The sequence below is a fragment of the Pseudorca crassidens genome, chromosome 2, assembly GCF_039906515.1.
Source record: "Pseudorca crassidens isolate mPseCra1 chromosome 2, mPseCra1.hap1, whole genome shotgun sequence".
In the NCBI taxonomy this organism is placed as follows: Eukaryota; Metazoa; Chordata; class Mammalia; order Artiodactyla; family Delphinidae; genus Pseudorca; species Pseudorca crassidens.
This window is the reverse complement of record NC_090297.1, coordinates 81,496,997-81,523,656: the sequence shown is the minus strand read 5'-3', so window position 1 is coordinate 81,523,656 and position 26,660 is coordinate 81,496,997. Positions and strand designations below refer to the sequence as shown.

General features: G+C 38.9%; 1 protein-coding gene across 6 annotated transcripts in view; it reads right to left on the bottom strand.

The window, feature by feature from the left end:
- The window catches only part of MTF2 (metal response element binding transcription factor 2), an 88,063-nt gene extending 67,242 nt beyond the window's left edge, over positions 1-20,821 (bottom strand). For 3 of the 6 annotated variants that reach the window (XM_067726913.1, XM_067726911.1, XM_067726912.1), the window contains exon 1: positions 20,504-20,816. Coding sequence is in view for 2 of the 6 variants with exons in the window: in XM_067726909.1 (XP_067583010.1) it covers positions 20,504-20,508 (5 nt within the window). In the remaining 4 variants the exon portion in view is untranslated. Of the gene's footprint in view, positions 1-20,503 lie in introns of all 6 variants that reach the window. The other 3 variants (XM_067726914.1, XM_067726909.1, XM_067726910.1) reach the window with 3 other exon arrangements.
- Between the last annotated feature and the right edge of the window lie 5,839 nt (positions 20,822-26,660).

Below are 26,660 nucleotides of genomic sequence, written 5' to 3'. Positions count from 1 at the left end.
TCTTCTAATAGAGAATTCATGAACTGCTATCAAAAAGTCCTCAATTGTCAATAGAGGGGTTCAAGTTTCCATAAAGAAACTTTAAACTGTGAGGAGGAAATGATCATCTCTCTTCTCATTGAAAACTGGTTTATTTTGTTTCTATATGTTTTAAAACATCTTAATATTATAAAACTATTTTTCTTAAAAAAACAAAATACTCACCTAGGAATAGTAAAGCAGTATTTGTGCCAGACAGTCCTCAAAGAGCTGAGTTCTTTTTTTGGTGTGTATTAATAACTTAGCATATGTCTAGTTATAGCACCTAAGCTTTTTGAAAAATATGTGTTTACCATTTTTCTCCTATGTACACACTTTCAGAAAGAAGAACTTGGTGGAAGATCTGCTGGGGTACTCAATTCCTTCACTCACAAGGTACAGTCTAATCAGAGAAAACAGAAGCTACAAATATTAAATACCTCAACTTTCTCCCACCCCTTTCCCCCTAATCTATCCACAAAAACAAGTACCTAATAAGCTTCTCTAAGAAAGACAAGTCTCTTCTCTCCAGTATGAGAGCGAGATCTCGTATTGAGAATCTCACTTTATCAATTATTGCCTTTCCTTTATTTTAAATCTCCCAACTCTCCTTGGTGTAAATCTGCCGTAACCAAAATTAAAAACAAACAAAAACAACAAAAATCTTTACAAACTACATCTCCATTTTTCTCATTCTTTTCACCAATAAACTTTAAAAAGCACACTCCACTTAATCCATAGCAAATTGACAGTCCTAATTAACAGTTGCATCAAAGACCTCCAAATGACCCAATACCAGTCAATGCTCTAATTTCAGTTCTCATTGTACCCAAATCTTTACATAATAACTGATGATCATGACATACTTCTTAAATTCACTTCTCTTAGTTTCTAAAATACTCCTCACCCCTAGTGCAACGATTCTTCTCCCATCTATCTGACATTTCCTGTTACTGATTCTTCCTCCTTTGCCAACCCTTTAAATGGTGGAGTTGCCTAGGGTGCCCTCCTCTTGTGCTACATGTTCTGCTTGTCCTAAGTAGTCATGTTCTCCTAACGCTTCACCTAATTTTTGTCTGTTGACAATTTCTAAATCTTTCATCTCCAGCCCCATCCTATCTCAAAAGCTTCTGACCCTCATTTGACACTGCCCACTAGACACCTCAACCTGGATTATCCCAGCACCTTTAATTTAACAAAACTAACATTCTCTTCTAATTCCTCCCCTTTCTCCAGTATTCCCTATCTCAGCTAATACCATTACTATCTGACCATCTCTATCTAGAAATTTGTTATCCTCGATTCCTCCCTAATCCTCTTCCCTAACCCTCCAAATATTCACCAAATCCTGATTCTTCCTTAAAGACCACCTCACAAATGTCGCCTATAACCACAGCCTTATTTCAGATCATTATCAGCTGTCACCTGCACTATTACCATCAACTCCTAACTGATCTTTTTGCCACCAACCCCACCACTTATTTAATGCACTTTCAATTTGCTGTAAGGAAAACCTGTTTTAGCCACTCACTCCTTTGCTTAAAGAGCTCCAATGGGCCCTATGCCTAGAGAAGTCATTAACTAAAGGACACATAATTTTCACATTTTAAGTCTATGAAATGCAAATCTGTCTTACAATTGCTGGTAACTCCTAATCACTAACTAGCCAAGCAGCAGCAGCAAAGTACTCCTCACTGCCAGTGCATATGCATACAATAAGAACACCAGAATCAAAACATAGAGAATGAGTATCAGAAGCCACTGGGGAGAAAATATTAGAGAAAATACTGAGGCACCTTTTATCCCTCTGGGAAACAAATGATTATGGGTGAAGTCAGGGTACACATAGTAAATCAGACATGTTCAGCTGGTCTCCTAAAGTGAGAATCAAGAAAAGACCTGCTGTACTTCACTATAAACCTGCAATAGAGACCAGCACCAATCTTTATATAATTATTTTAATTATTACATAGATTAGTTTAAGAAATACTATCACCAATATTCATGATGGCACCAAAATTGACACTGTGAGGGAAAGCTAGGCTATAAAACTCAAGTAGTGATTCAGAATACACACACACACACACAAAAAAACTATTAGAACTAATAAATCAGTTCAGCAAGGTTGCAGAATACAAGATTAACATACAAAAATCAATACTGTTTCTATATACTAGCAATGAACAATCAGAAAATGAAATTAAGAAAAAATTCCATTTGCAATAGTACCAAAAAGAACAAAATATTTAGGAATAAATTTAACAAAAAAGTGGAAGGCTTGTACAATGAAAACTACACAACAGAGAGAGGAATTAATAAATAAGACCTACATGAATGGAAAGTTATCCCATGTTCATAGATGTTATTAACATTGTTAAGATGGCAGTATTTCCCAAATTGACGTAAACATTCAATGCAATATCTATCAATATCCAGGTGCCTTTTTTGCAGAAACTGACAGATCTTAAAATCCACATAAAGCAAGGAACACAGAATACCTAAATAACCTTGAAAAAGAATGACAAAACTAGTTTAAGCATGCCCCAATTTCAGAACTTAAAGCAAAAGTAATCAAGATGTTATGATACAGGCATAAGTACACATAAGTGGAGGGAATGAAATTAAGAATCCAGAAACAAACCCTTACGTTTATGGTCAACTGATCTTTGAAAAGATTGCCAAAACAATTCCATGGGGAAAGAAGAGTTTTTAAACAAATGATTCTAGGGAAATGGTATTCACATGTAAAAAGAATAAAGCTGGACACCTACCTCACACCATACACAAAAATTAACACAAAACAGATCATAGACTAAATGTAAGAGCTAAAACTATATAATTCTTAGAAAAAAAGCATAGGAGTAAATCTTTGTGATCTTGTGTTAGGCAACAGTTTCTCAGATATGACATCAAAAGCACAAGCAAAAAAAGAAAAAGGAATAAATTAAACTTCATCAAAATTAAAAACTTCTGTGCTTCAAAGGACACCATAAAGTGAAAAGACAACCCACAGGAGAAAATAATTGCACATCATACATCTGATAAGGGACTTGTATCCAAAATATACAAAGAATGCTTACAACTCTCAATAAAAAGAGAAATAATCCAATTTTTTTTAAAATAGGAAAGGACCTGAATAGACAGTTCTTCAAAGAAGTTATACAACAGGCCAATAACTACAGGGTTTAAAACATGCTCAACAACATTAGCCATCAGGGTAATGCAAATCAAAACCACAATGAGATACCACTGCACACCCACTAGGATGATTATAATCAAAAAGACAGACAAGTACAAGCAAGGATGTGGAGAAACTGCAACCCTTAGTTGCTGGTGAGGCTGTAAAAAGGTGCAGGGGGCTTCCCTGGTGGCGCAGTGGTTGAGAGTCCGCCTGCCGATGCAGGGGACACGGGTTCGTGCCCCGGTCCGGGAAGATCCCACATGTCGTGGAGCGGCTGGGCCGGTGAGCCTGCGCGTCCAGAGCCTGTGCTCTGCAATGGGAGAGGCCACAACAGTGAGAGGCCCCGCGTACAGCAAAAAAAAAAAAAAAAAAAAAAAAAAAAAAGGTGCAGGGTCTTTGGAAAATGGTTTGGCAGTTCCTCAAAACGTTAAACACAGAGGTATCGTCTGACCTAGCAATTCCACTCCTAGCTACGTATCCAAGAGAAATTGTGTCCATACAAACCCTGTACATGTCGTTTATAGCAGCATTACTCATAATAGCTAAAAAATGGGGGGGAAAAACCCAATGTCCATCAACTGATGAATAAACAAAATATATGTCCATATAATTAAATATATTTTAGCCATAAAAAGGAAATACCGATACATGCTACAACATGGATGTACTCTGAAAACATTATGCTAGGTGAAAGAAGCCAAACACAAAAGGCCACAAAATGTATGATTTTACTTATATGAAATGTCCAGGATAGGCAAAATATAAACCCACAACGTAGATTAGTGGTTTTCAGGGGCTAGGGGGAGGCGGCGGAAATGAAGAATGAATGCTAATTGGTATGGGGTTTCCTTTTGGGGTAATAAAATGTTCTAAAATTAGATAATGGTAATGATTCTACACTCTATGAATTTTTTTTAAAAGACACTGAATTGTATACTTTAAAAGGATGAATTATAATGACATATGAAGTATCTCAATAAAAATGTTATTTTTTTAATTTTTTAAGTAATTCAAAACAAGCAAATTTTTAACAGAAAGTCATAGAAATACCTTAACCCAATGTCCTTTATACTTTCCTTTTTATGTTTATACAAGAATGATAGATAAAAAGCTGTCTTTCAATCGGCATAAAATAAAAATTCTACATGATAAGCTCTGTGTTCCAGCTTAATTAATAGGGCCTTTCCTTTCTTAATGATACACCGAATAATAGCACATCCTGCAATTGTTGGCATCTCATAGTTGATGATATACAGCATTTTACAGAGTTGTAATGAGTATCTTGGCAGGAAAAAACATTTTTCATTTTGTGTAATTATTTTAGTGCGTATTAAATATATATTCATTCCCAGGGCTTCCCTGGTGGCACAGTGGTTGAGAGTCCGCCTGCCGATGCAGGGGACACGGGTTCGTGCCCCAGTCCGGGAAGACCCCACATGCCGCGGAGCGGCTGGGCTCGTGAGCCATGGCCGCTGAGCCTGCGCGTCCGGAGCCTGTGCTCCGCAACGAGAGAGGCCACAACAGTGAAAGGTCCGCGTACCGCAAAAAAAAAAAAAAAAATTATATATATATATATATATATATAAAATTCATTCCCAAACTGATGGTTATTGCTTAGAATAAAGCTAAATGAGTTAAAGCTAATATAAAGAAAACCACTTAGTAAATAATAATAGAGATACTCAGATATGGCAAGAAATCATTTTGGCAACAAAATTAAGTTTAATTTTGACATTGGTCAAAAGAATAAAGTTTAAATCCCTACAAAATATAAAATGCTTTCGTAAGTTAACCTCTCATACAATCCTCATTCCCACTCCCCAATATTCCAATCACAACAATAATTCATTTTTCTCATTATTCCTGTGAGATGACGTTGTCAACAAGCATACCATAAAGGGCTTTATGTGTTACATTTGGACCTTATAAACATTACAGTCTCACTCAGTATTCACACGATATTGGTTCCAGGACCCTCACCCCCACCCCTTCTCCCCTGACCCCTCAGACACCAAAATCCAAGGATGCTCTAGTCCTTCATATAAAATGGTATAGTATTTGCATATAACCTATCTTCCCATATACTTTAAATCATCTCTTGGTCACTTATAATACCTAATACAATGTAAATGCTGTGTAAAGAGTTGCCAATGCAAGACAAATTCAATTTTTGCTTTTGGGAAATTTCTGGAATTTTTTTCCTGTATATTTTCCATCTAAGGTTGGTTGAATCCACGAATGCAGAACCCCACAGATACGAGGGCTGACTGTATTTCTCAATCTTTTTTTTTTCCACCTTGGCCCAATGTTCCTGAAAATCCCATTAATAACAGCAACTCACTACAGCAGGGGTCCCCAACCCCCCGGGGCCACGGACAGGTACCAGTCTGTGGCCTGTGAGGAACCAGGCCGCACAGCAGGAAGTGAGCGGCAGGTAAGCAAGCGAAGCTTCATCTGTATTTACAGCCAGTCCCCATGGCTCGCATTACCACCTGAGCTCCGCCCCTATTCAGATCAGCTATAGGAGTACTAACCCTACTGTGAAATGCACATGCGGGGGATCTAGGTTGCGCTCCCTATGAGAATCTAATCTAAAGCCTGATGATCTGAGGTGGAGCTGAGGTGGTGATGCTAGTGCTGGGGAGCAGCTGCAAATACAGATTATCATTAGCAGAGAGGTTTGACTGCACAGAGACCATAATAAATCAATTGTTTGCAGACTCATCAAAACCCTATCAGTGAGTGGCAAGTGACAATTAAGTGCATCTGGTGGCAGGCTTTATAGTGAGTCGATGTACTTCAATTGTACAGCTGCACCTGGTGGCAGGCTTTAAGTCAGAATCCGACACTTATTTTAGTCCGCACATGGCCCGCCCATTGTTTTATTTACCACTTCCGTCCGCGCCTCTTTCCTGCACTTTGCACTTGTCTCAGGCACAGTTTTGTTAAGCCCACAGGCTAACCCCAGCCAAAATTAGTAAAAAACAAACGTCGCTGGAGAGCTTCTTTGAAAAGGGGTAAGACCCGATGATGAGACAGCAAAAGACTCTAAGACTGCCAACAAAAAGAAAGCTGCATTTAAAAGAAAATACCAAGAATGCTACTAAAATTATGGGTTCATTGCAACAGGTGATTCACATTCTCCAAGTCCGCTTTGTATAAAATGTGGCAACCGGCTATCCAACGAAGCCATGAAACCTTCAAAACTGCTTTGCCACATGCAGACCAAGCACCCTGCATTAAAAGACAAGCCTTTGGAGTTTTTCAAAAGAAAAAAACGTGACCACGAAGAACAGAAGCAATTATTGAAGGCCACCACTTCATCAAATGTGTCTGCACTGTGAACATCATTCTTAGTGGCTAACTGCATTGCTAAAGCTAAGAAGCCCTTTACTATTGAAGAGTTGATCCTGCCTGCTGCTAAGGACATTTGTTGTGAACTTTTAGGAGAGGCTGCAGTTCAAAAGGTGGCACGTGTTCCTCTTTCAGCTAGCACCATAACTAGATGAATTGACAAAACAGCAGAGAACATTGAGGCACAATTGTTAGAGGATTAATGAGTCACCATGGTACACAATCCAGGTTGATGAGTTTACCGATGTTGACAACAAGGCAACAATGCGTGGTTTTGTTCGATATATTTTTCAGGAGGATGTACGTGAGGATATGTTAAGTACACTTTTGTTGTCAACCAACACCACAGCTGCAGAACTATTCAAGTCTTTGAACGATTACATATCAGGAAAACTGAACTGGTCATTTTGTGTTGGTATATGCAGGGACAGAGCAGCTGCCACGACTGGACGGCTTTCTGGTTTCACTACTTGGGTCGAAGAGGTCACTTCTGAATGTGAGTCTACGCACTGTGTCATCCAGAGAAGTGCTGGTTAGCCGAAAAATGTCACCTGAATTTAACGTTTTACAGGATCTGATTAAAATTATCAACCACTTTAAAGCACATGCCCTTAATTCACGTCTGTTCATGCAGCTCTGTGAGGAGATGGACGCAGAGCACACACATCTTCTCTTATACACAGAAGTGAGATGGCTTTCTAAATGTAGATGACTGGCCAGAGTTTTTGAGTTACGAGAGCCGCTCCAGAGATTTCTTTTAGAAAAACAGTCACCACTGGCAGCACATTTCAGTGACACACAGTGGGTCACAAAATTGCTTACTTGTGTGACATATTCAACCTGCTCAATGAACTCAATCTGTCATTTCAAGGGAAAACGACAACTGTGTTCAGGTTGGCAAATAAAGTGGCTGCATTCAAAGCCAAACTGTAATTATGGGGGCAACAAGTGAACACTGGGATTTTTGACGTTTCAAACATTAGCAGAGATTTTGAAAGAGACTGAACCAGGGCCTTCTTTCTCCCAGCTGGTGCATGATCACCTATCTCAGCTTTCAAAAGAATCTGAGCATTACTTCCCAACCATAAAAGACCCCCAAACTGGGAAGGAATGGATCCACGACCCATCTGTGAATAAGCCGGGTGAATCAACTTTGTCCGTGCTGAAAGAGGATTGACTGCTTGAGATCACAAATGACGGTGGCCTTAAAAGTATGTTTGAGACAACTTCAAATCTCCATATGTTCAAGGCGGGATATCCTGAGACTGCCACAAAAACACTGAAAAGCCTGCTTCCATTTCCAACATCCTATCTTTGTGAAGCAGGGTTTTCTGCAGTGACAGCAACCAAAACAAGATTACAGAGTAGAATGGACAGAAGCAACACACTTCGGGTGTCACTGTCTCCCATCACCCCCACATGGGACCATCTAGTTGCAGGAAAACAAGCTCAGGGCTCCAACTCTGCATTATTGTAAGTTGTATAATTATTTCATTATATACTACAATGTAATAATAATAGAAATAAAGTGCACATTAAATATAATGCGCTTGAATCATCCACAAACCATCCACCACCCACCCACCCACCCTGGTCCGTGGAAAAATTGTCTTCCACGAAACTGGTCCTTGGTGCCAAAAAGGTCCAGGACTGCTGCACTACAGCATTAGTTAGTTCTCTTTCCTTTCATTTCTACTCCCCTTCCCCCTTTTACTGAGGGGAGGAAGGGACTATTTTTAAATATACCTCCCCATGTTCCTGAGATGTCACCATTCTTGAGCAGCATCTCAAGAATTGGCTGCCTCCTCTACATCTAACCATCATTGGTATGACCAGCTGCTGGCTTTGGGAGCAAAGGAAGGAAAAAAAAAAAAAGTGAGGGTTCAACTCACAAGGAGAGTGCCTGAAAAGAACTAAGAAGGGTGAATGAGTGCTGGTGTCCCAATGCCTTTCACATTCTGGAACATGGGAAGCAGAAGGGAGCTAGCTATCCACATTTCATCATGAATTAAACCCAGCCATGCCAGGTACCCAAGCATGTATTGCCTCCTGATTTAATAATATTGAAAAACTACAATATAAAAGACAAAGCCCAAGAAAACAGATTACAAAGGAAACAATCCAGGAACAGAGAACTTAAAAAATAAAGTCTATGGGGCTTCCCTGGTGGCGCAGTGGTTGAGAGTCCGCCTGCCAATGCAGGGGACACGAGTTCGTGCCCCGGTCCGGGAGGATCCCGCGTGCTGCGGAGTGGCTGGGCCCGTGAGCCATGGCCGCTGAGCCTGCGCGTCCGGAGCCTGTGCTCCGCAACGGGAGAGGCCACAACAGTGAGAGGCCCACGTACCGCAAAAAGAAACCAAAAAAACCCACCAAAAAAATAAAATAAAATAAAGTCTATGGGAATTCCCTGGCAGTCCAGTAGTTAGGACTTAACACTTTCACTGCCAGGGCCCTGGGTTCCATCCCTGGTCAGGGAACTAAGATACTGTAAGCTGCAGCCAAAATAAACAAATAAAGTCTAATTAATATACATAGAAAAAAATTAAGGATATGTTGCATCCAAACATTGAAAACATGATGATGTAAAAAAGGAACAATCAGAATCCAAGAATGAGCTCCTGAAATTAAAAATATGATTTAAAAAAATCTTTAATTGAACTGGAAAAATAAGTCAATGAAAATATCCCCAGATTATTGGGGGGCGGGTAAATGATCAAGGAAATGGAGAATATAAAAGAAAAGAGGGCTTCCCTGGTGGCGCAGTGGTTGAGAGTCCGCCTGCTGATGCAGGGGACATGCGTTCATGCCCCGGTCCGGGAGGATCCCACGTGCCGCGGAGCGGCTGGGCCCGTGAGCCATGGCCGCGGAGCCTGCGCGTCCGGACCCTGTGTTCCGCAACAGGAGAGGCCACAACAGTGAGAGGCCCGCGTACCGCAAAAAAAAAAAAAAAAGAAGAAGAAAAAAAGAAAAGAGGCCCTCAATAAAGAGATAATGCACAGAACCAAAAAAATTTTTTTGATCTACGTGTATATTTTCATCTCTAAAAATTAGGTCTACTTTGCATACTGCTCATAACATGCCTTTTTTCTTTTTTTCTTTTACAATTTAACAGTATATTTGAAACATCTTTCCATATCTAGAAATATATTTCCACGGCACCTTTTTATTTTTACTAGTTAATATTTATTTCACATTGAGATACAATTGAAATACACTATATTAGTTTCCTGTATACAATATGATTTGATATTTATATATATTGTGAAATGACAACAAAAGTCTTATAACATCAGTTAGCAATAAGTCTAGTTAACACCAGTTACCAGTTACAATTTTTTCTCCTGTATGAAACTTTTAAGATCTACTCAACTTTCAAATACGCAATAGAGTATTACTAACTACAGTCACTATGCTGTACATTACATCCCCATAACTTTATAACTGGAAATTTGTACCTGTTGACCCCCTTCACCCATTTTGTCCAACCCACACCCACAGCCCACAACTCCGGCAACCACCAATCTGTTCTCTGTATCTGAGCTTGGGTTTTTTGGTTGTTGTCCTGTTTTAGATTCCACATATAAGTGAGATCATACAGTATTTGTCTTTCTCTGTCTGACTTATTCTACTTAGCATAATGCCCTTAAGGTCCAGTCACCATGTTGTCACAAACTGCAACATCTCATTCTTTTTTATGGCTGAATAATATTCCATGACACACACACATACACATCCCTACCTCATTTTCTTTATCCATTCATCCACCGATAGACACTCAGGTTGCTTCCAGGTCTTTGCTATTATAAATAATGCTGCAATGAACATGGAAGGTATATACAGTTGACCCTTGAACAAGTAGGAGGTTAGGGGCAACAACCAACCCCCCACCCCCACCCCAATGCAGAGTCAAAATCTGAGTGCTGCTATCTCTGCCTCAAAAACAAAGGAACTGATAAATGACTCATCCAAGGTCAGGAAACTGAAATAGTCTTGGATAGAATCATAATCAAATCCTAGTTCTTCTGATTCCACATACTGTGATCTCTAATCAAACACAAACTTTCCCCCCACACTTAGTTAATTTAAAGACCTGTAAAATGAAAATACAGGTACTATATTTGTGGGAAAAAAATCCACATAAAGGTGAATCCGCACACTTCAAACCTGTGTCATTCTAGGTCAACTGGGTATCTTTTCGAGTTAGTGTTTCCGTTTTCTTGAAATAAATACCCAGAAATGGAACTGCTGGATCATATGGTAGTCCTATTTTTAATTTTTTGAGGAACCACCATACTGTTTTTCATAGTGGCTGCACCAATTTACATTCCTACCAACAGTGCCCAAGGATTCCTTTTCTCTACATCCTCACCAACACTTGTTATTTCTTGTCTTTTTGGTAAGAGCCAATCTAACAGGTGTGAGGGAATATTATTTTTTAAATAATAATAAAATTTCCCAAGGTTGAAAGGAGACAAAAATCTTCAAAATGATAGGACTTTCAAAGTACTGATTTTCAAAAACCCTAAATTTGCATGAAATTGCATAACACTGAAAACAGAAGACTCAATAAGCTTCCCAAGAGAAAAATCAAGTTACCTAACAAAAGAATGAGAAGCAGAATTAGAGTTAAGATTCTAGAAGATAATGGACTGCCTCAAAATTGTGAAGAAAAATAAAGTTCAAACTAGAATCCCAATGAACCAAACTAAATTTGAAAAAAATGAAGGCATATAAAATAAATGTTAAGATCTTAAACCAAGATTTGAGGATTTGGCTCTAGTAAAGTGAGGAAATATCCCCCAAGAAAGAAAAAACATGGGATGCAGGAAACAGTGCACCCAACCCAAGAGAGCAACAGAGAGAAACCCCACAATGGCAGCCATGAAAAAAATCTAGAGCACAACTAGTCTGGACCAGAAAAAGAAAAAGAAAGAAAAAAAAAAAGGTTCCAAAGAGTGGTGTTTGAGGAAAAAGGAAGATTAACAAACTAGACATTTTAAGACAGTTTAAGACACCAGAAAAATTTACAGATAAGACAAAGGCAGAGAAAACATGAAAAAGTGTTAGAAATTTTAAGGGAAAAAAGTGTTACAAGAAAGGAACTGTAATCATGGTTCTATCCAGCACAGCAGACGATAATATTTACTTGGTCAAGATCATATAAAAGCTGCTTATTAATCTTCAACCTTTAGAATCAACTATAAACAAGACAGATAATTATGGCTAAGAAGAGAATATTAAATGTTTTCAAAATTTAAAACAGAAAAGCAATGTGAAAATGACAAAAATTGAGCAGTGGAAGGAGGAAGAGAAACCAAGGCAAAGGAAGGGGGTTTAATAATACTTGCCTTACGAGGTGGAGGAATAAAGTCCAAAACTGATGGGATATGAAAAAAGGTTTAAGTTTAAAGTTAAGGAACTAACCAGTAGAAAACCCAAAAACTGGAAAGGGGAAAAGAAAAGAAATGTAGGGCATAAGTTAACTGAATCTTTATCACAGCATAATCTTTATGTCTTTATACAGCAAAATGTCTAAAGTGAGTAAATCAAATAGTAGTATAAGGGCTTCCCTGGTGGCGCAGTGGTTGAGCGTCCGCCTGCTGATGCAGGGGACACGGGTTCGTGCCCCGGTCCGGGAAGATCCCACATGCCGGGGAGCGGCTGGGCCCGTGAGCCATGGCTGCTGAGCCTGCGCGTCCGGAGCCTGTGCTCGCAACGGGAGAGGCCACAACGGTGACGAGGCCCGCGTAACGCAAAAAAAAAAAAAAAAAAATAGTAGTATAAAAGTATCACTTAGCATTATGGAGACAATGAGCAGAACAAAGGAATATAACACTTAAAAATAAAATAATTCCCTCTCAAAGCAGGACTCAGGAGGCCTGAAGACTGTAGCTGTTCATTTAAATCCTTCTGTTTCTATACTCTGATATTTTTGGTCAACTACATGCATTACCCCACTAAAGGAAATTTTTAAGTGTTTAGCATAAGTGAAAAATATGCTTAAAAAGAAGGCAATGAGACTAAAAAAGGCATTTTTGGTAGCTGAGTGATATAGATTACTTTTTAAAGTTTTTTAATATTTAAATTTTCTACAATGAGTGTATCATATATATATCTTTATTAATAAAAGTTTAAATGAGAGCTGAAGTTGAAACTATTTTTTCAGAGCTTGGCTACATAAAGGAGAGAGGGCTACAAACATCTGGATAAGGATACAAGGTTAAGGTGAATGGCTTTTTCTGTTTTTAAGTATGAAAAGTCTTGACCATGTTTCTAATATGAAAGGAGGATATCAAAAGATAACTGAAAACACAAGTCAGAGAAATTGAATCTTTAAGGGAAAGACTAGTCTTGAATCAAAGAAGGTACATTTCTTTTCATGTCAGTTTGGATACATTTATAGTTAAGTTGGTAGATGTGAAGATAGGAAGTTGAAGCAGTTCATGGTGGGTTTTTTGTTGTTTTTTTTAACATCTTTATTGGAGTATAATTGCTTTACAATGTTGTGTTAGTTTCTGCTGCATAACAAAGTTAATCAGCTGTATGTATACATACATCACCATATCCCCTCCCTCTTGCGTCTCCCTCCCACCCTCACTATCCCACCCTTCTAGGTGGTCACAAAGCATGGAGCTGATCTCCCTGTGCTGGTCTCCCTGTGTTATGCAGCTGCTTCCCACAAGCTATCTATTTTACACTTGGTAGTGTATATATGTCAATGCTACTCTCTCACTTTGTCCCAGCTTACCCTTCCCCCTCCCCGTGTCCTCAAGTCCATTCTCTACGTCTGCGTCTTTATTCCTGTCCTGAAGCAGTTCATGTTTGAGAGCCTCAAATTTTTTCCAAGAAGAGACAAAAATCTGCTTAAGGAGAGAAGCCAGGAATGCTAAACACCCTGCAATGCATAAAACCACCCTAACTCCCTAAAGAAAGAGTAGACTGAAGAAGCAGGTCTCAACGGTACCTGGGGATCTATGAGCTCTACAAAGTCCTAGCTAGTTTCAAAATAATATTAAGACATTATGTGCCTTTTTCACTCATTCTCCCAGAATTGTAGAGTGGAATTTTCCAGGGACTAAATGATATGTGATGATTTCACTCTTAAGATTAATGGGGTGTGCACATATGTATTCTCATTTTTTAATTCTTGGGGTCCTCAAGAATTAAGACTGTAAAGGGGTCCTAAGACCAAAAAATTTGAGAATCAAATTTGAGAATCACTGCACTAGTGAATTCTGTAAGGATATTCTAAATTTTTAATCTTTGCAAATAACCACTTTTTGTTTGTTCCTCTCTAATGAACAGCAATAAAACTCTTGAAACAAAAAAACTGAAAAACATCATATTCTGCAGGCTGTTTTTGAAAAAGAAAAATCTAAGAGATGAATTTAGACATAAAGTGGAAAAGACTGAAAAAATAGAAAACAGGACATTCAGGAGAAACTTGACTTGGGGAAGGATTTTATCCCCCTTGACAATTCTCATCAACCTAAAGGAAAAAGAATGCCCATTGTTTTCATTATAATCTAGAAACTTATTTTAGTTTCAGAAAGTTCCTAGAAGGTCATTTACTTCCTAGCTAATGAAAAAAAAAAATCCCTCCTTATAATATCCCTAAATAAGATGATCATCTAGCCTCTGTTTAAACGCTTCCCTGAAAGGAGAATTCTCTATCTCACAACACCTAAATGCAATTTTATAAAACATTTATCAGGTTCACAAGGTTCCCAGACTACAAAGTTCCATTAACTACTTTATTAACCACTTATTTAAAAGATTTTAAATGAGTGTGATGGAAATACTACTAAAATATTTTTCTTTTTCATTTCAAGTATGAAAAACATGCCTATTATTAGTCTTTCCTTTGTATAGCTCTTAGTAATGTTTTAATAAGAAGTGGTAAGTTTCTAAACTTGACCCTAGAACAAAATTTAGTACTTCTTAACCCTGGCTGCAAAACAAAATCAAGTGGGAAAAAATTTTAAACACAAACGTATATAAAAGCCTGTACCAAATCTCTCAAATCAGAATCTCTAGGGTATGAGTTCTAAGAAACTGGTCTTTTTAGTTTTGGTTTGTTTTTCGGTTTTTTATTGATAGCTCTATGGGTGCTTATCTTAGATCAATTAGATCTATCAGCACTGGTCATCCCAAAACACCAAGGGCCAGTATTTTCAAATTCTAACAAAATATGGTTTTAAAAAATTCAACATCTGGTTCAATAACACTTCTAAATATATTATACTCAACAGCGTACATGGCAGTTTACGCTGTACATGTCTGAAGTCAATAATTATGAACAGGGCAAAATAATTTATTCATTATTAGACATACTCATCATCTAGAGAGGAAAGTTGTAGAAGATGTTTTTAGTGCATAGGTTTCATTACAGGTATACCTGATTCTCTTGTTCTATACAACAACTCTTCTGGGAAAAGATTCTGGAAAATAATACTAACCAATTACACTGCACCTAGAGTTTATAAAGTGCTTTCTCCTTTATTTTCCTTCTTGACCCTCCCAACAATCCTGTGAGTAACACATGTGGGTAACATCCCCATTTTACAGGTAAAGAAACTAAAACTGCTGCGGATCTAGCAGATTAAACAAAGACCCCAATCTTCTGAGTATACATTCAGTACCTTCCAGTAGACACCTGTGTCTTTCCACTCCACCCCCCACTACAACTTAAAAAAATTGTGGGAGCTTTTCCTGCAATGTAAACTTCACTAGTAAGGGTAGAGAAAAACAAACGCGCATCTTTAGTTTGTTTTTAGAACGTGACTGACCGAAACCAAACCAATTTGACCTGTTCTTGCTACGCCTGCTTTGGTCCACTTTTGTCCCCCTAACTTTTATTTTTTAATCAAACATTTTAGTTTGTGATAATTGTAGATTTATATGCAGTTGTAAGAAATAATAAATTCCATGTAACTCTTACCAAGTGGAAGCATCTTTGATTTAGCATTTTATACTACAGAATAGTATCACAACCAAAAATATTTGATACCAATATTTCCATCATCACAAGGATCCCTCACATTGCCCTGTGCCCTTAATTTTTAAATCCTCATCTTAGGCAACATTTGGAAGTAAATACTCATTAAGTCCCTATTCAGCTTTATCCATTCAAAATAAGAGAACTGTCTTCATAAGCCATTAAAAAAAACCTCATGTTACACGAAGTACTGGTTAGGATTGTCACCACATAATGTAAGATTCTTAAGCCATTACTACAATATCCTTTGCATAATGGGATTTTTCAAGCTAAGACTGCAGTTCTAGTTTCATGAAACAAAAATTTTAACAGATATGCATACTGAATGATTCCATTATATAAAGTTCTATTCAAAATTAAAGTGAACAGTAACTAGGGAGAGGGAAGACTGAGAAAGGCTACATGTGAGCTTCCTAGAGAGAAGTATTCTACACCATGATAGGCTTATGAGAAACACAGTTATATCCATTTTTCAGAACCGTACTGGAGGGCTTCCCTGGTGGCGCAGTGGTTGAGAGTCCACCTGCCGATGAAGGGGACACGGGTTCGTGCCCCGGTCCGGGAGGATCCCACATGCCGCGGAGTGGCTGGGCCCGTGAGCCATGGCCGCGGAGCCTGCGCTTTCGGAGCCTGTGCTCCACAACGGGAGAGACCACAGCAGTGAGAGGCCCGCGTACCGCAAAAAAAAAAAAAAAAAAAAGTACTGGAATTAGGCAATGGTTTCTTAGATACGACATCAAAAACACAAGCAAAAGAAGAAAAAGGGATAAATTAAACTTCATCAAAATTAAAAACTTCTGTGCTTCAAAGGGCATCATCCGCCAAAAAAAAAAAAAAAAAACGGGGGCTTCCCTGGAGGCGCAGTGGTTGAGAGTCCGCCTGCCGATGCAGGGGACACGGGTTTGTGCCCCGGTCTGGGAGGATCCCACATGCCGCGGAGCGGCTACGCCCATGAGCCACGGCCGCTGAGCCTGCGCGTCCGGAGCCTGTGCTCCGCAACGGGAGAGGCCACAGTGAGAGGCCCGGGTACTGCCAAAAAAAAAAAAAAAAACAAACAAAGGACACCATCAAGTGAAAAGACAACCCACAAGAGAAAATAATTGCACATCATACATCTGATGAGGGACTTGTATCCAAAATATACAAAGAATGCTTACAACTCTCAGTAAAAAGAGAAATAATCCAATTTTTTTTTAAATAGGCAAAGGACCTGAATAGACAGTTCTTCAAAGAAGGTACACAACAGGTCAATAACTACAAAACATGCTCAACAACATTACCCATCGGGGTAATGTAAATCAAAACCACGAGGAGATACCACTGCACACCCACTAGGATGATTATGATCAAAAAGACAGACAAGTACAAGCAAGGATGTGGAGAAACTGTAACCCTCATAGTTGCTGGTGAGGCTGTAAAAAGGTGGAGGGTCTTTGGAAAATGGCTTGACATTTCCTCAAAACATTAAACACAGAGGTATCACCTGACCCAGCAATTCCACTCCTAGTTACATACCCAAGAGAAATGGAAGCACGTGTCCATACAAACCCTGTACATGTTATGTTTATAGTAGCATTATTCATAATAGCCAAAAAGTGGGGAAAAAACAATGTCAATCAACTGATGAATGAATGAACAAAATGTAGTACATACAATGAAATCTATTTTAGCCATAAAAAGGAAGTACTGATATGTGCTACAACATGGATATACTCTGAAAACATTACGCTAGGTGAAAGAAGCCAAACACAAAAGGCCACAAAAATGTATGAGTCCATTCATATGAAATGTCCAAGACAGACAAATATAAACACAAAAAGTAGATTAGTGGTTGGCCCAGGTAGGGAGGAATGGAGAGTGACTACTAATGGATACACTTTCATTCTGGAGTAATAAAATGCTCTGAAATTAGATAATGGTGACGGTTGTGCAACTCTGAATATACTAAAAATCACTGAATTATAACTTAAAAGGGTATATACATGTGAGTTATGTATATATAAATATAATACATGCATTATATCTCAATTAAACTATTATTAAAAGTGTAGAGTTAAGATCTTCAAGATGTGTAAATTTTCCCTCAAAAAACTTTAAAAAATAATAAAAACAAAGGAGTGGGGGGGTAGAAGTACAGATGAAACAAGCATGGATACAAAACAGTTCATTATACTTCTATTCACTTTGTATATGTTTGAAATTTTTTGAGTAAAAATAACAAAATAAATTTTTTAAAATAACAAGGTAAACTAATTTTCCTAAAATCCATTTTTGTTGTTTTTGACAAAGGAAAAAGAAACTTACATCTTAAAAAGACCAGAGACATTGATACCTTCACTATTCTTTTGCAATGTTATATGAAAACAGAGAAATGACAGAAGACGTGATGCGTGGCAAAAATGAAGATTACTTCATCTTAAAAATGTACAAAGAGAACTTGACTCTCCCTAGTTCAAAGATAGTTCTGAATCTCCTTAGTTCAAAGACAGTTCCTTAGTTCCTGTGGTTTCCATGGTTGATGGGTGTGACAATGCCTAATAAATGGATGCAATACTGTGCTGTCCAATACAGCAGTCACATATGGCCATTTAAATTTTAGTTTTAATGAAATAAATTCAATTATCAGCCTCACCAGTTACATTTCTAGCGTTCAACACCACATTGGCCCATGGCTATCATACTGGATACAGCAGATATAGATAACTGCCATCATTGCAGAAAGTTCTATTGGACAACACTACTCGAATACATAAAAAACATCCAAAGAGAAACTACCATATTCCAATTTAGGATTGCTATACTGTATTTTGCTGCAAGAAACAAATCTTGAAGAACACGGGAAACAAAGCATAAAAATATCAACCAAGGAGTATCATTCACGGAAGTTTAGACTAACTAAAGCTGCAATTAAATTTTACTTTCAGAACCACCAAGCTACAGATGTTAGCCATGGCAACTGCTCAGAGGCAAATTTCCCCATCTGTTAAAATAGATTATCACTATACTGCCAGTTTCCTAAAGTCAGATGTAAAGATTATGCTGAAATACAAATAAAGCAAATTATCCTTTCAGTCAAAGATCTAATGAAAAGGTATATTTATAATCCATGACATCAAAGAACTTATGACCCACAGCAAAATACAAAGGATAAAATTCCTTTCCTAACTGAGCTTTGAGGTAACAGGCATAATTAAAAGCATAATTAAATATATTTTGTTTCATCTAGAAAAAAAGTTTAACCAGATGATTTCTATACTTCTAGTTCTAAAATTGTGTGTGCATTTCATCATGATAGGTATAGATTTCCGTTAATGCCCATTGACATGAATATGCAGTTATCAGGAAACAGGTGCACTCTTAATTCAAATACTTCAGAATATTTTTAGCACTTAAAAAAAATGAAGGCGAGCAAATTTACAATATGAATTCAAATAGATTTTTATATTAGGAATCTAAAAAAAAAAGTTTCACCTTGTATTCCCTTTGCAAGCTATCACTACAAATGCTTGGAGTGTGAATAACATTCCAAATATCAAGAATAGAAAAGACATTTAAAATCAGCTCTTTCCTTGCCAAAACTACTGGGCACTTACAGCTGTTCGTCAAAATGGCTCCATTTAAAGCATTTCAAACCTCTGAAAAGGTCACTCAATAATTTAAGTACATTTTATTTTACCCACATTAAATACTTTTAAATTCACTGTCTTTGCAATCCACTGCTCAAAAAAGAAATTCTCAAGGGAGAATGAAAACATGGAAATTGAAACCAGCCTATAGGCAAAGTGTACAGAAGGGTCACCTGGAATCAATCTGAAGGAGAAAGTTACTACTACCGGAGCATCTGGAGTCAAATTAAATCAGGCACTATTTACATATTTCTAGTTCTATACTGACCTCACATGGTGCTTTCTTACGTTATACACAGGTCTACCTAGGTTTATATATTTGAATTAGTAAATGGGTTCTATCTTTAACCAAGTTCAATGTTTTAAAGAATAGAATAGCATTCCATATCCCTTTACCCATTGTTCAGGAACCCTCACAGTTCGTCAAATCACCCCGATAAATCCATCTGTTCCCTCTAGCTGCTTCCAAAGAAAAATTCTAGCAACCAAGGACGCCAGACTGTAAAACACATAGTTAAGAGTTCTGGCACTATTAAAACATGTTAAGAAATCTTGGCAAATTAGTTAAAATCCCTTCAACCGTGAGTACCTCAGTTGTAAAAATGAATACAATACTACAAATCTACATCCAAGCAGGCATACGAGTTAGATTTAATTAAACAGAAAACTGTCTCAAATTTTTGGTGGGCTCCGAATATAAGGTACCTCTCCCCCATCTCACACTTTCCCTTCCACTTCTTCCCCTTAAGCTTTCAGGGTTTGCTCTCACGTTCTACTTAGTGTTCCCCTTATCCTCCTACTCCATCCTGCCCTTCTACTCTACCCCCATACTCCAATTCCATGCAATTCCACCACCCTCCCGTTTCATGCTGCTACTTCCCTTTGCGGCCCCTAAGGTCCCAGGCAACCCCTGCACTCTGGTCCCCCTCATCTCCCTCAGTCCCCATTTCCTCACGGCTCCTCCCTTCGGTTCCCCACCCCCTCATCACCAGGTTCATCCTGCCCCTCCAACCGTCTCCCGCCCCCAGGTTCCTTCCTGCCCCTCCAAACACAGCTTCCCCGTCTCAACGTTTCATCTTGCTCCTCCAACCGACTTCCCCAACGCCCTGCTCGCTCCTTTAGTCCCTATTTTCTCCAACACCCAACTGACTGCCCCTTTCCATCCATTCTTTTCGACATATGCAAGGCACCCCCATACGTACACTGGAGCCCCCACCCCCACCTCGAGCCTCCATCTTTCCCTTTTATACTTGCTTCCTTTCTTCCTCCTCCCCACCCCCTCCACCTCCTCCGGAAGAGCCTGGTTCCCAGGCCAAGGTCTCTCACCTCATTCGGTCACTTCAGTGGTGCCAACCGCTTCATACAGGAAAAAACAACCAATCACGACCCCGTGGGCGCTTCCCCTGCGAGTCCGAGCACTTACCGGGCACCCGCCCCACCAGGCACCCCGCACATACACACGCACAAACCGAGGACCTGGGGACGAAGGTTGGGGGGGGAGAGAGTGAGCGTTCTTACACCGGCCTCAAACACAGCCCACTTCACTACAACCCTTCGCCATTTTGGTTTCCCGCGGACTGCCGGTGCATTCTGGGAGCTCAGAGAGACTCCGGGACCGAATGGCAGCTCTCCAGAGCCGCGAGGGGGCGGAGACTGTGTGGTAAGCGCGGAAGAACACCGTGCCCTGCGTCCGCGGCAGGGACTGAACAAAGAAGGACTCTTTAACTTTGCGGTGGGGATAAGTCCTTCCGCCGCCGGCGCTAACACAATAGTGAACGCTGAGCTTGGGACCCTAGGCTGTACTGCTGCTGTTTGTGTTGCAGAGGGAAGATAGTGTCCAACTTTCACGCTGCATGTTCTGTTCCTGAGAAATAGGACGGTGCTCGCTACGTCTTGCCTTGCCAGTATCCCTTCTGTGGAGAAAATCTCTTATCTTCACCCTGAGACCTGCTGTTCGAATTTCATTCAGCGCGGAAAAGACCCTGGATGTCAGAATTATATTTTGTTCGGCGATTATTGTCCAGCCCCAAATTCCTTCCTATCAGAAGCTGCTTATATAGAAGATTTTCGGACTTTTTTTCCCTGACGATGAAAGGTTTCTCTGTTTATTTGCTTTGCAAATCCTTACTAATTGTGATGAAATCTGAGAATAATTTCGTGCAAAGTGGTTTATTTTAGGAATACAGAACTTTTTCGTACTAGGGCAGACCCTTAGCTGCCGACAGAGGTTCCAAGTGACAGACAGAGAGTGCATGCTTGTCTCTGTGACTTCTACTTAGATAAAACCCAGCTCCTCTTAGTAGCCACATGAGGGACCTTTGTTTATAACTTTGTCAAAATATTTTAAAAATCATTTTATATTTTGTGTCATATTACATCACAGGGATAATTAGTACCATGTTTTTCAATCTGTTTAAGAAGACAGCTTCAGTCTATCTGCTACCCTTCAAGTTTCATTTTGAACTCTGTGATAACATAGTTTCTCAAAAATATATCTTCAATGCCCTTCACACTTTTTGGTTGAGTAGAGTTTAACTTTAAAAAAAGTAGATGCAGTCCAAAAATGGATAAAGATATTACACAAACAGGTATATTTGCTGTGCATCTAAGCCTAGTCACAGAATATCAGTTTTAGAGAACATTTGGTCTAAATTCTCCTCAACATTTCTCTCAAGTGGTCAGCAACCCTCAGCTTCAACATCTTCAGTGGTTCAGTACCTCAGAGGCAGTCATTTCAATTTCACAAACACTAATAACTAGAAAGTTATTCCTTGTATAGATGTACAATCTGCCTTCCTATAATTTCCACTTACTAGTATAACTTTTGGCTTCTTTAGCCACACGAAAGTGTTCTAATTTCTTATACATTAGAGAAGTCAATGATGCCTGTCTTTTTGAAATTTAAAAAAAAAAAGCTTGCTATTTGCCTATGTAAACATATAAGTACAAGAGGGCAATCATTTAATTTGAGGAAGCCAGGTGCTCAGGGAATAAAGGGCACTGAGGGAGGCACAGTAAAAAAAATTCCTGTAACTGTGGTCGTAGGAATTTCTGGGGACTTCCCTGGTGACACAGTGGTTAAGAATCTGCCTGCCAATGCAGGGGACACGGGTTCGAGCCCTGGTCCGGGAAGATCCCACATGCCACGGAGCAACTAAGCCTGTGCGCCGCAACTACTGAGCCTGCACTCTAGAGCCCGCGAGCCACAACTACTGAAGCCCTTGTACCTAGAGCCCGTGCTCCACAACGAAGAGTAGCCCCGCTCACCACAACTAGAGAAAGCCCACGTGCAGCAATGAAGACCCAAAGCAGCCAAAAATAAGTTAAAAATTTTTTAATATATATATTTTTACAGAGTGAAGTAAGTCAGAAAGAGAAAAACAAATACCGTATATTAACGCACATATGTGGAACCTAGAAAAATAGTACAGATGAACCAGTTTGCAAGGCAGAAATAGAGACACAGATGTAGAGACCAAACGTATGGACACCAAGGGGGGAAATTGGGGGTGGGGGGACTAATTGGGAGATTGGAATTGACATATATACACTAATATGTATAAACTAGATAACTAATAAGAACCTGCTGTATAAAAAATAAATAATTTTTTTCATCTTTATTGGAGTATAATTGCTTTACAATGGTGTGTTCGTTTCTGCTTTACAACAAAATGAATCAGTTATATATATACATATGTTCCCATATCTCTTCCCTCTTGCGTCTCCCTCCCTCCCACCCTCCCTATCCCACCCCTCCAGGTGGTCACAAAGCACCGAGCTGATCTCCCTGTGCTATGCGGCTGCTTCCCACTAGCTATCTACCTTAAGTTTGGTAGTGTATATATGTCCATGCCTCTGTCTCCCTTTGTCACAGCTTACCCTTCCCCCTCCCCATATCCTCAAGTCCATTCTCTAGTAAGTCTGTGTCTTTATTCCTGTTTTACCCCTAGGTTCTTCATGACATTTTTTTTTCTTAAATTCCATATATACGTGTTAGCATACGGTATTTGTGTCTCTCTTTCTGACTTACTTCACTCTGTATGACAGACTCTAGGTCTATCCACCTCATCACAAATAGCTCAATTTCGTTTCTTTTTATGGCCGAGTAATATTCCATTGTATATATGTGCCACATCTTCTTTATCCACTCATCTGATGATGGACACTTAGGTTGTTTCCATCTCCGGGCTATTGTAAATACAACTGCAATGAACATTTTGGTACATGACTCTTTTCGAATGTTGGTTTTCTCAGGGTATATGCCCAGTAGTGGGATTGCTGGGTCATATGGTAGTTCTATTTGTAGTTTTTTAAGGAACCTCCATACTGTTCTCCACAGTGGCTGCATCAATTTACATTCCCACCAACAGTGCAAGAGGGTTCCCTTTTCTCCACACCCTCTCCAGCATTTATTGTTTCTAGATTTTTTGATGATGGCCATTCTGACTGGTGTGAGAAGATATCTCATTGTAGTTTTGATTTGCATTTCTCTAGTGATTAGTGATGTTGAGCATCCTTTCATGTGTTTATTGGCAGTCTGTATATCTTCTTTGGAGAAATGTCTATTTAGGTCTTCTGCCCATTTTTGGATTGGATTGTTTGTTTTTCTGTTATTAAGCTGCATGAGCTGCTTGTAAATTTTGGAGATTAATCCTTTGTCAGTTGCTTCATTTGTAAATATTTTCTCCCATTCTGAGGGTTGTCTTTTGGTCTTCTTTATGGTTTCCTTTGCTGTGCAAAAGCTTTGAAATTTCATTAGGTCCCATTGGTTTATTTTTGTTTTTATTTCCATTTCTCTAGGAGGTGGGTCAAAAAGGATCTTGCTGTGATTTATGTCATAGTGTCCTGCCTATGTTTTCCTCTAAGAGTTTGATAGTTTCTGGCCTTACATTTAGGTCTGTAATCCATTTTGAGCTTATTTTTGTGTATGGTGTTAGGGAGTGATCTAATCGCATAGTTTTACATGTACCTGTCCAGTTTTCCCAGCACCACTTATTGAAGAGGCTGTCCTTTCTCCACTGTACATTCCTGCCTCCTTTATCAAAGATAAGGTGACCATATGTGCGTGGGTTTATCTCTGGGCTTTCTATCCTGTTCCATTGATCTATCTTTCTGTTTTTGTGCCAGTACCATACTGTCTTGATTACTGTAGCTTTGTAGTATAGTCTGAAGTGAGGGAGCCTGATTCCTCCAGCTCCGTTTTTCGTTCTCAAGATTGCTTTGGCTATTCGGGGTCTTTTGTGTTTCCATACAAATAGTGAAATTTTTTGTTCCAGTTCTGTGAAAAATGCCACAAGCAGAGACTAAAGTTGTGCAACCATCACCACAATCCAGTTTTAGGATGTTTCCATCACCCTAAAAGAATTCATTATGCCTGTTTGCAATCAATCCTTGTTCTGACTTCCAAACTCAGGCAATCTGTTATCTGTCTCCATAGAAATGCCTTTTCTGGCCATTTCATAAATGGACTCACACAGTATGTCGTCTTTTGGTCTGACTTCTTTCACTCAGCACAATGTTTTTGAGGTTCATCCACATTGTACCATGTGTCTCTTGTTCTTTCCTTTTCATTGCTGAATAGTACTCCATTGTATGAATGTGCCATATTTTGTTTATTCATTCACCAGTTGATGCACATTTGAATTGTTTCCAGTTTGGGGCTATTATGAATAATGATGCTATGAATATTTGTGTACAAGTCTTGTGTAGATACTTGTTTTTACTTTTCTTGGATCGATTCCTAGAAGTGGAATTGCTGCATTGTATGGTAAGTTTATGTTTAAGCTATTGAGATACTGCCAAAGTGTTTTCCAAAGTGTAAGCAATGAGAGAGAGTTCTGATTTCTCCACATCCTCACCAATACTTGTTATTGTCTATCTTTTTTATTTTACTGACTCCAGTGGGAGTGAAGTCGTTTCCTTTCATGGTTTCAATCTGTATTTCCCTAATGGCTAATGATGTTGAGCATCTTTTCATGTGCTTATTAGCCATTCTTATATCTTGTTTGGTGAAACATATATTCAAATCTTTTAACCACTTTTTTTTAACACCTTTATTGGAGTATAATTGCTTTACAATGGTGTGTTCGTTTCTGCTTTATAACAGAGTGAATCAGCTATATGTATACATATATCCCCATATCTCCTTCCTCTTGCGACTCCCTCCCACCCTCCCTATCCCACCCCTCTAGGTGGACACAAAGCACCGAGCTGATCTCCCTGTGCTGATCTCCCTGTGCTATGCATCTGCTTCCCACTAGCTATCTATTTTACATTTGGTAGTGTATATATGTCCATGCCACTCTCTCACTTCGTCCCAGCTTACCCTTCCCCCTCCCCGTGTCCTCAAGTCCATTCTCTATGTCTGCGTCTTTATCCCTGTCCTGCCCCTAGGTTCTTCAGAACCATTAAAAAAATTTTTTTGGATTCCATAAATATGTGTTAGCATACAGTATTTGCTTTTCTCTTCCTGACATATTTCACTCTGTATGACAGACTCTAGGTCCATCCACCTCACTACAAATAACTCAATTTAGTTTCTTTTGATGGCTGAGTAATATTCTAATGGTGTCTTTTGAAGCACAAAAGTTTCTTAATTTTGATAAAGTTCAATGGATCTTTTTTCAATGCCATATGCTTTTGATGTTATAGCTAAGAACTCTTTGCCTGACCCAAGATCACAAAGATTTTCTATTATGTTTTCTCATGGAAGTTTTATAGGTTTAGCTCTTACATTTAAGTCTATGATCCATTTGAGTTAATTTTTGTGTATACTGTGAGGTATGGGCCTGTATTCATCTTTTTGCATGTAAATTTTTAATTAGAGAAACAAACTCTTGTTGTGTTAAACCACTGCAATTTGGAGTTGTCTGCCACCCAGCATATTTTAATTTACTCTGACTGAAACAATCTAGATATGTTAATATGTAACAGAACTCAATAATAGCATTGAGCTCTCTACCATATTCAAAGCCAAAAATGAAAAATACAAAAATTTGAGAATATTCAAAATATTAGGTAATTCTCAAAATTTATAAAAATTTATATAATTGAAAAATCACAGAGAATGTTATAAAATACTGTGTTTATAAACGTACAAGCTCTCAATTATTAGCTATTATTCTCTGTGGAGAAAGACTAGAAGATCTTTTACATTATTCATTGTGCAGAGATAGAAATATGAATAACTAGACAAGTCAGAGACATCAAAGAAACACATTCTGTAAAAAAAAAACAAAAAAAACCCAACAATGGTTCTGATGAACCTAGGGGCAGGACAGGAATAAAGATGCAGACATAGAGAGTGGACTTGAGGACATGGAGAGGGGGAAGGGTAAGCTGGGACGAAGTGAGAGAGTGGCATGGACATATATACACTACCAAATGTAAAATAGATAGCTAGTGGGAAGCAGCCACATAGCACAGGAAGATCAGCTTGGTGCTTTGTGACCACCTAGAGGGGTGGGATATGTAGGGTGGGAGG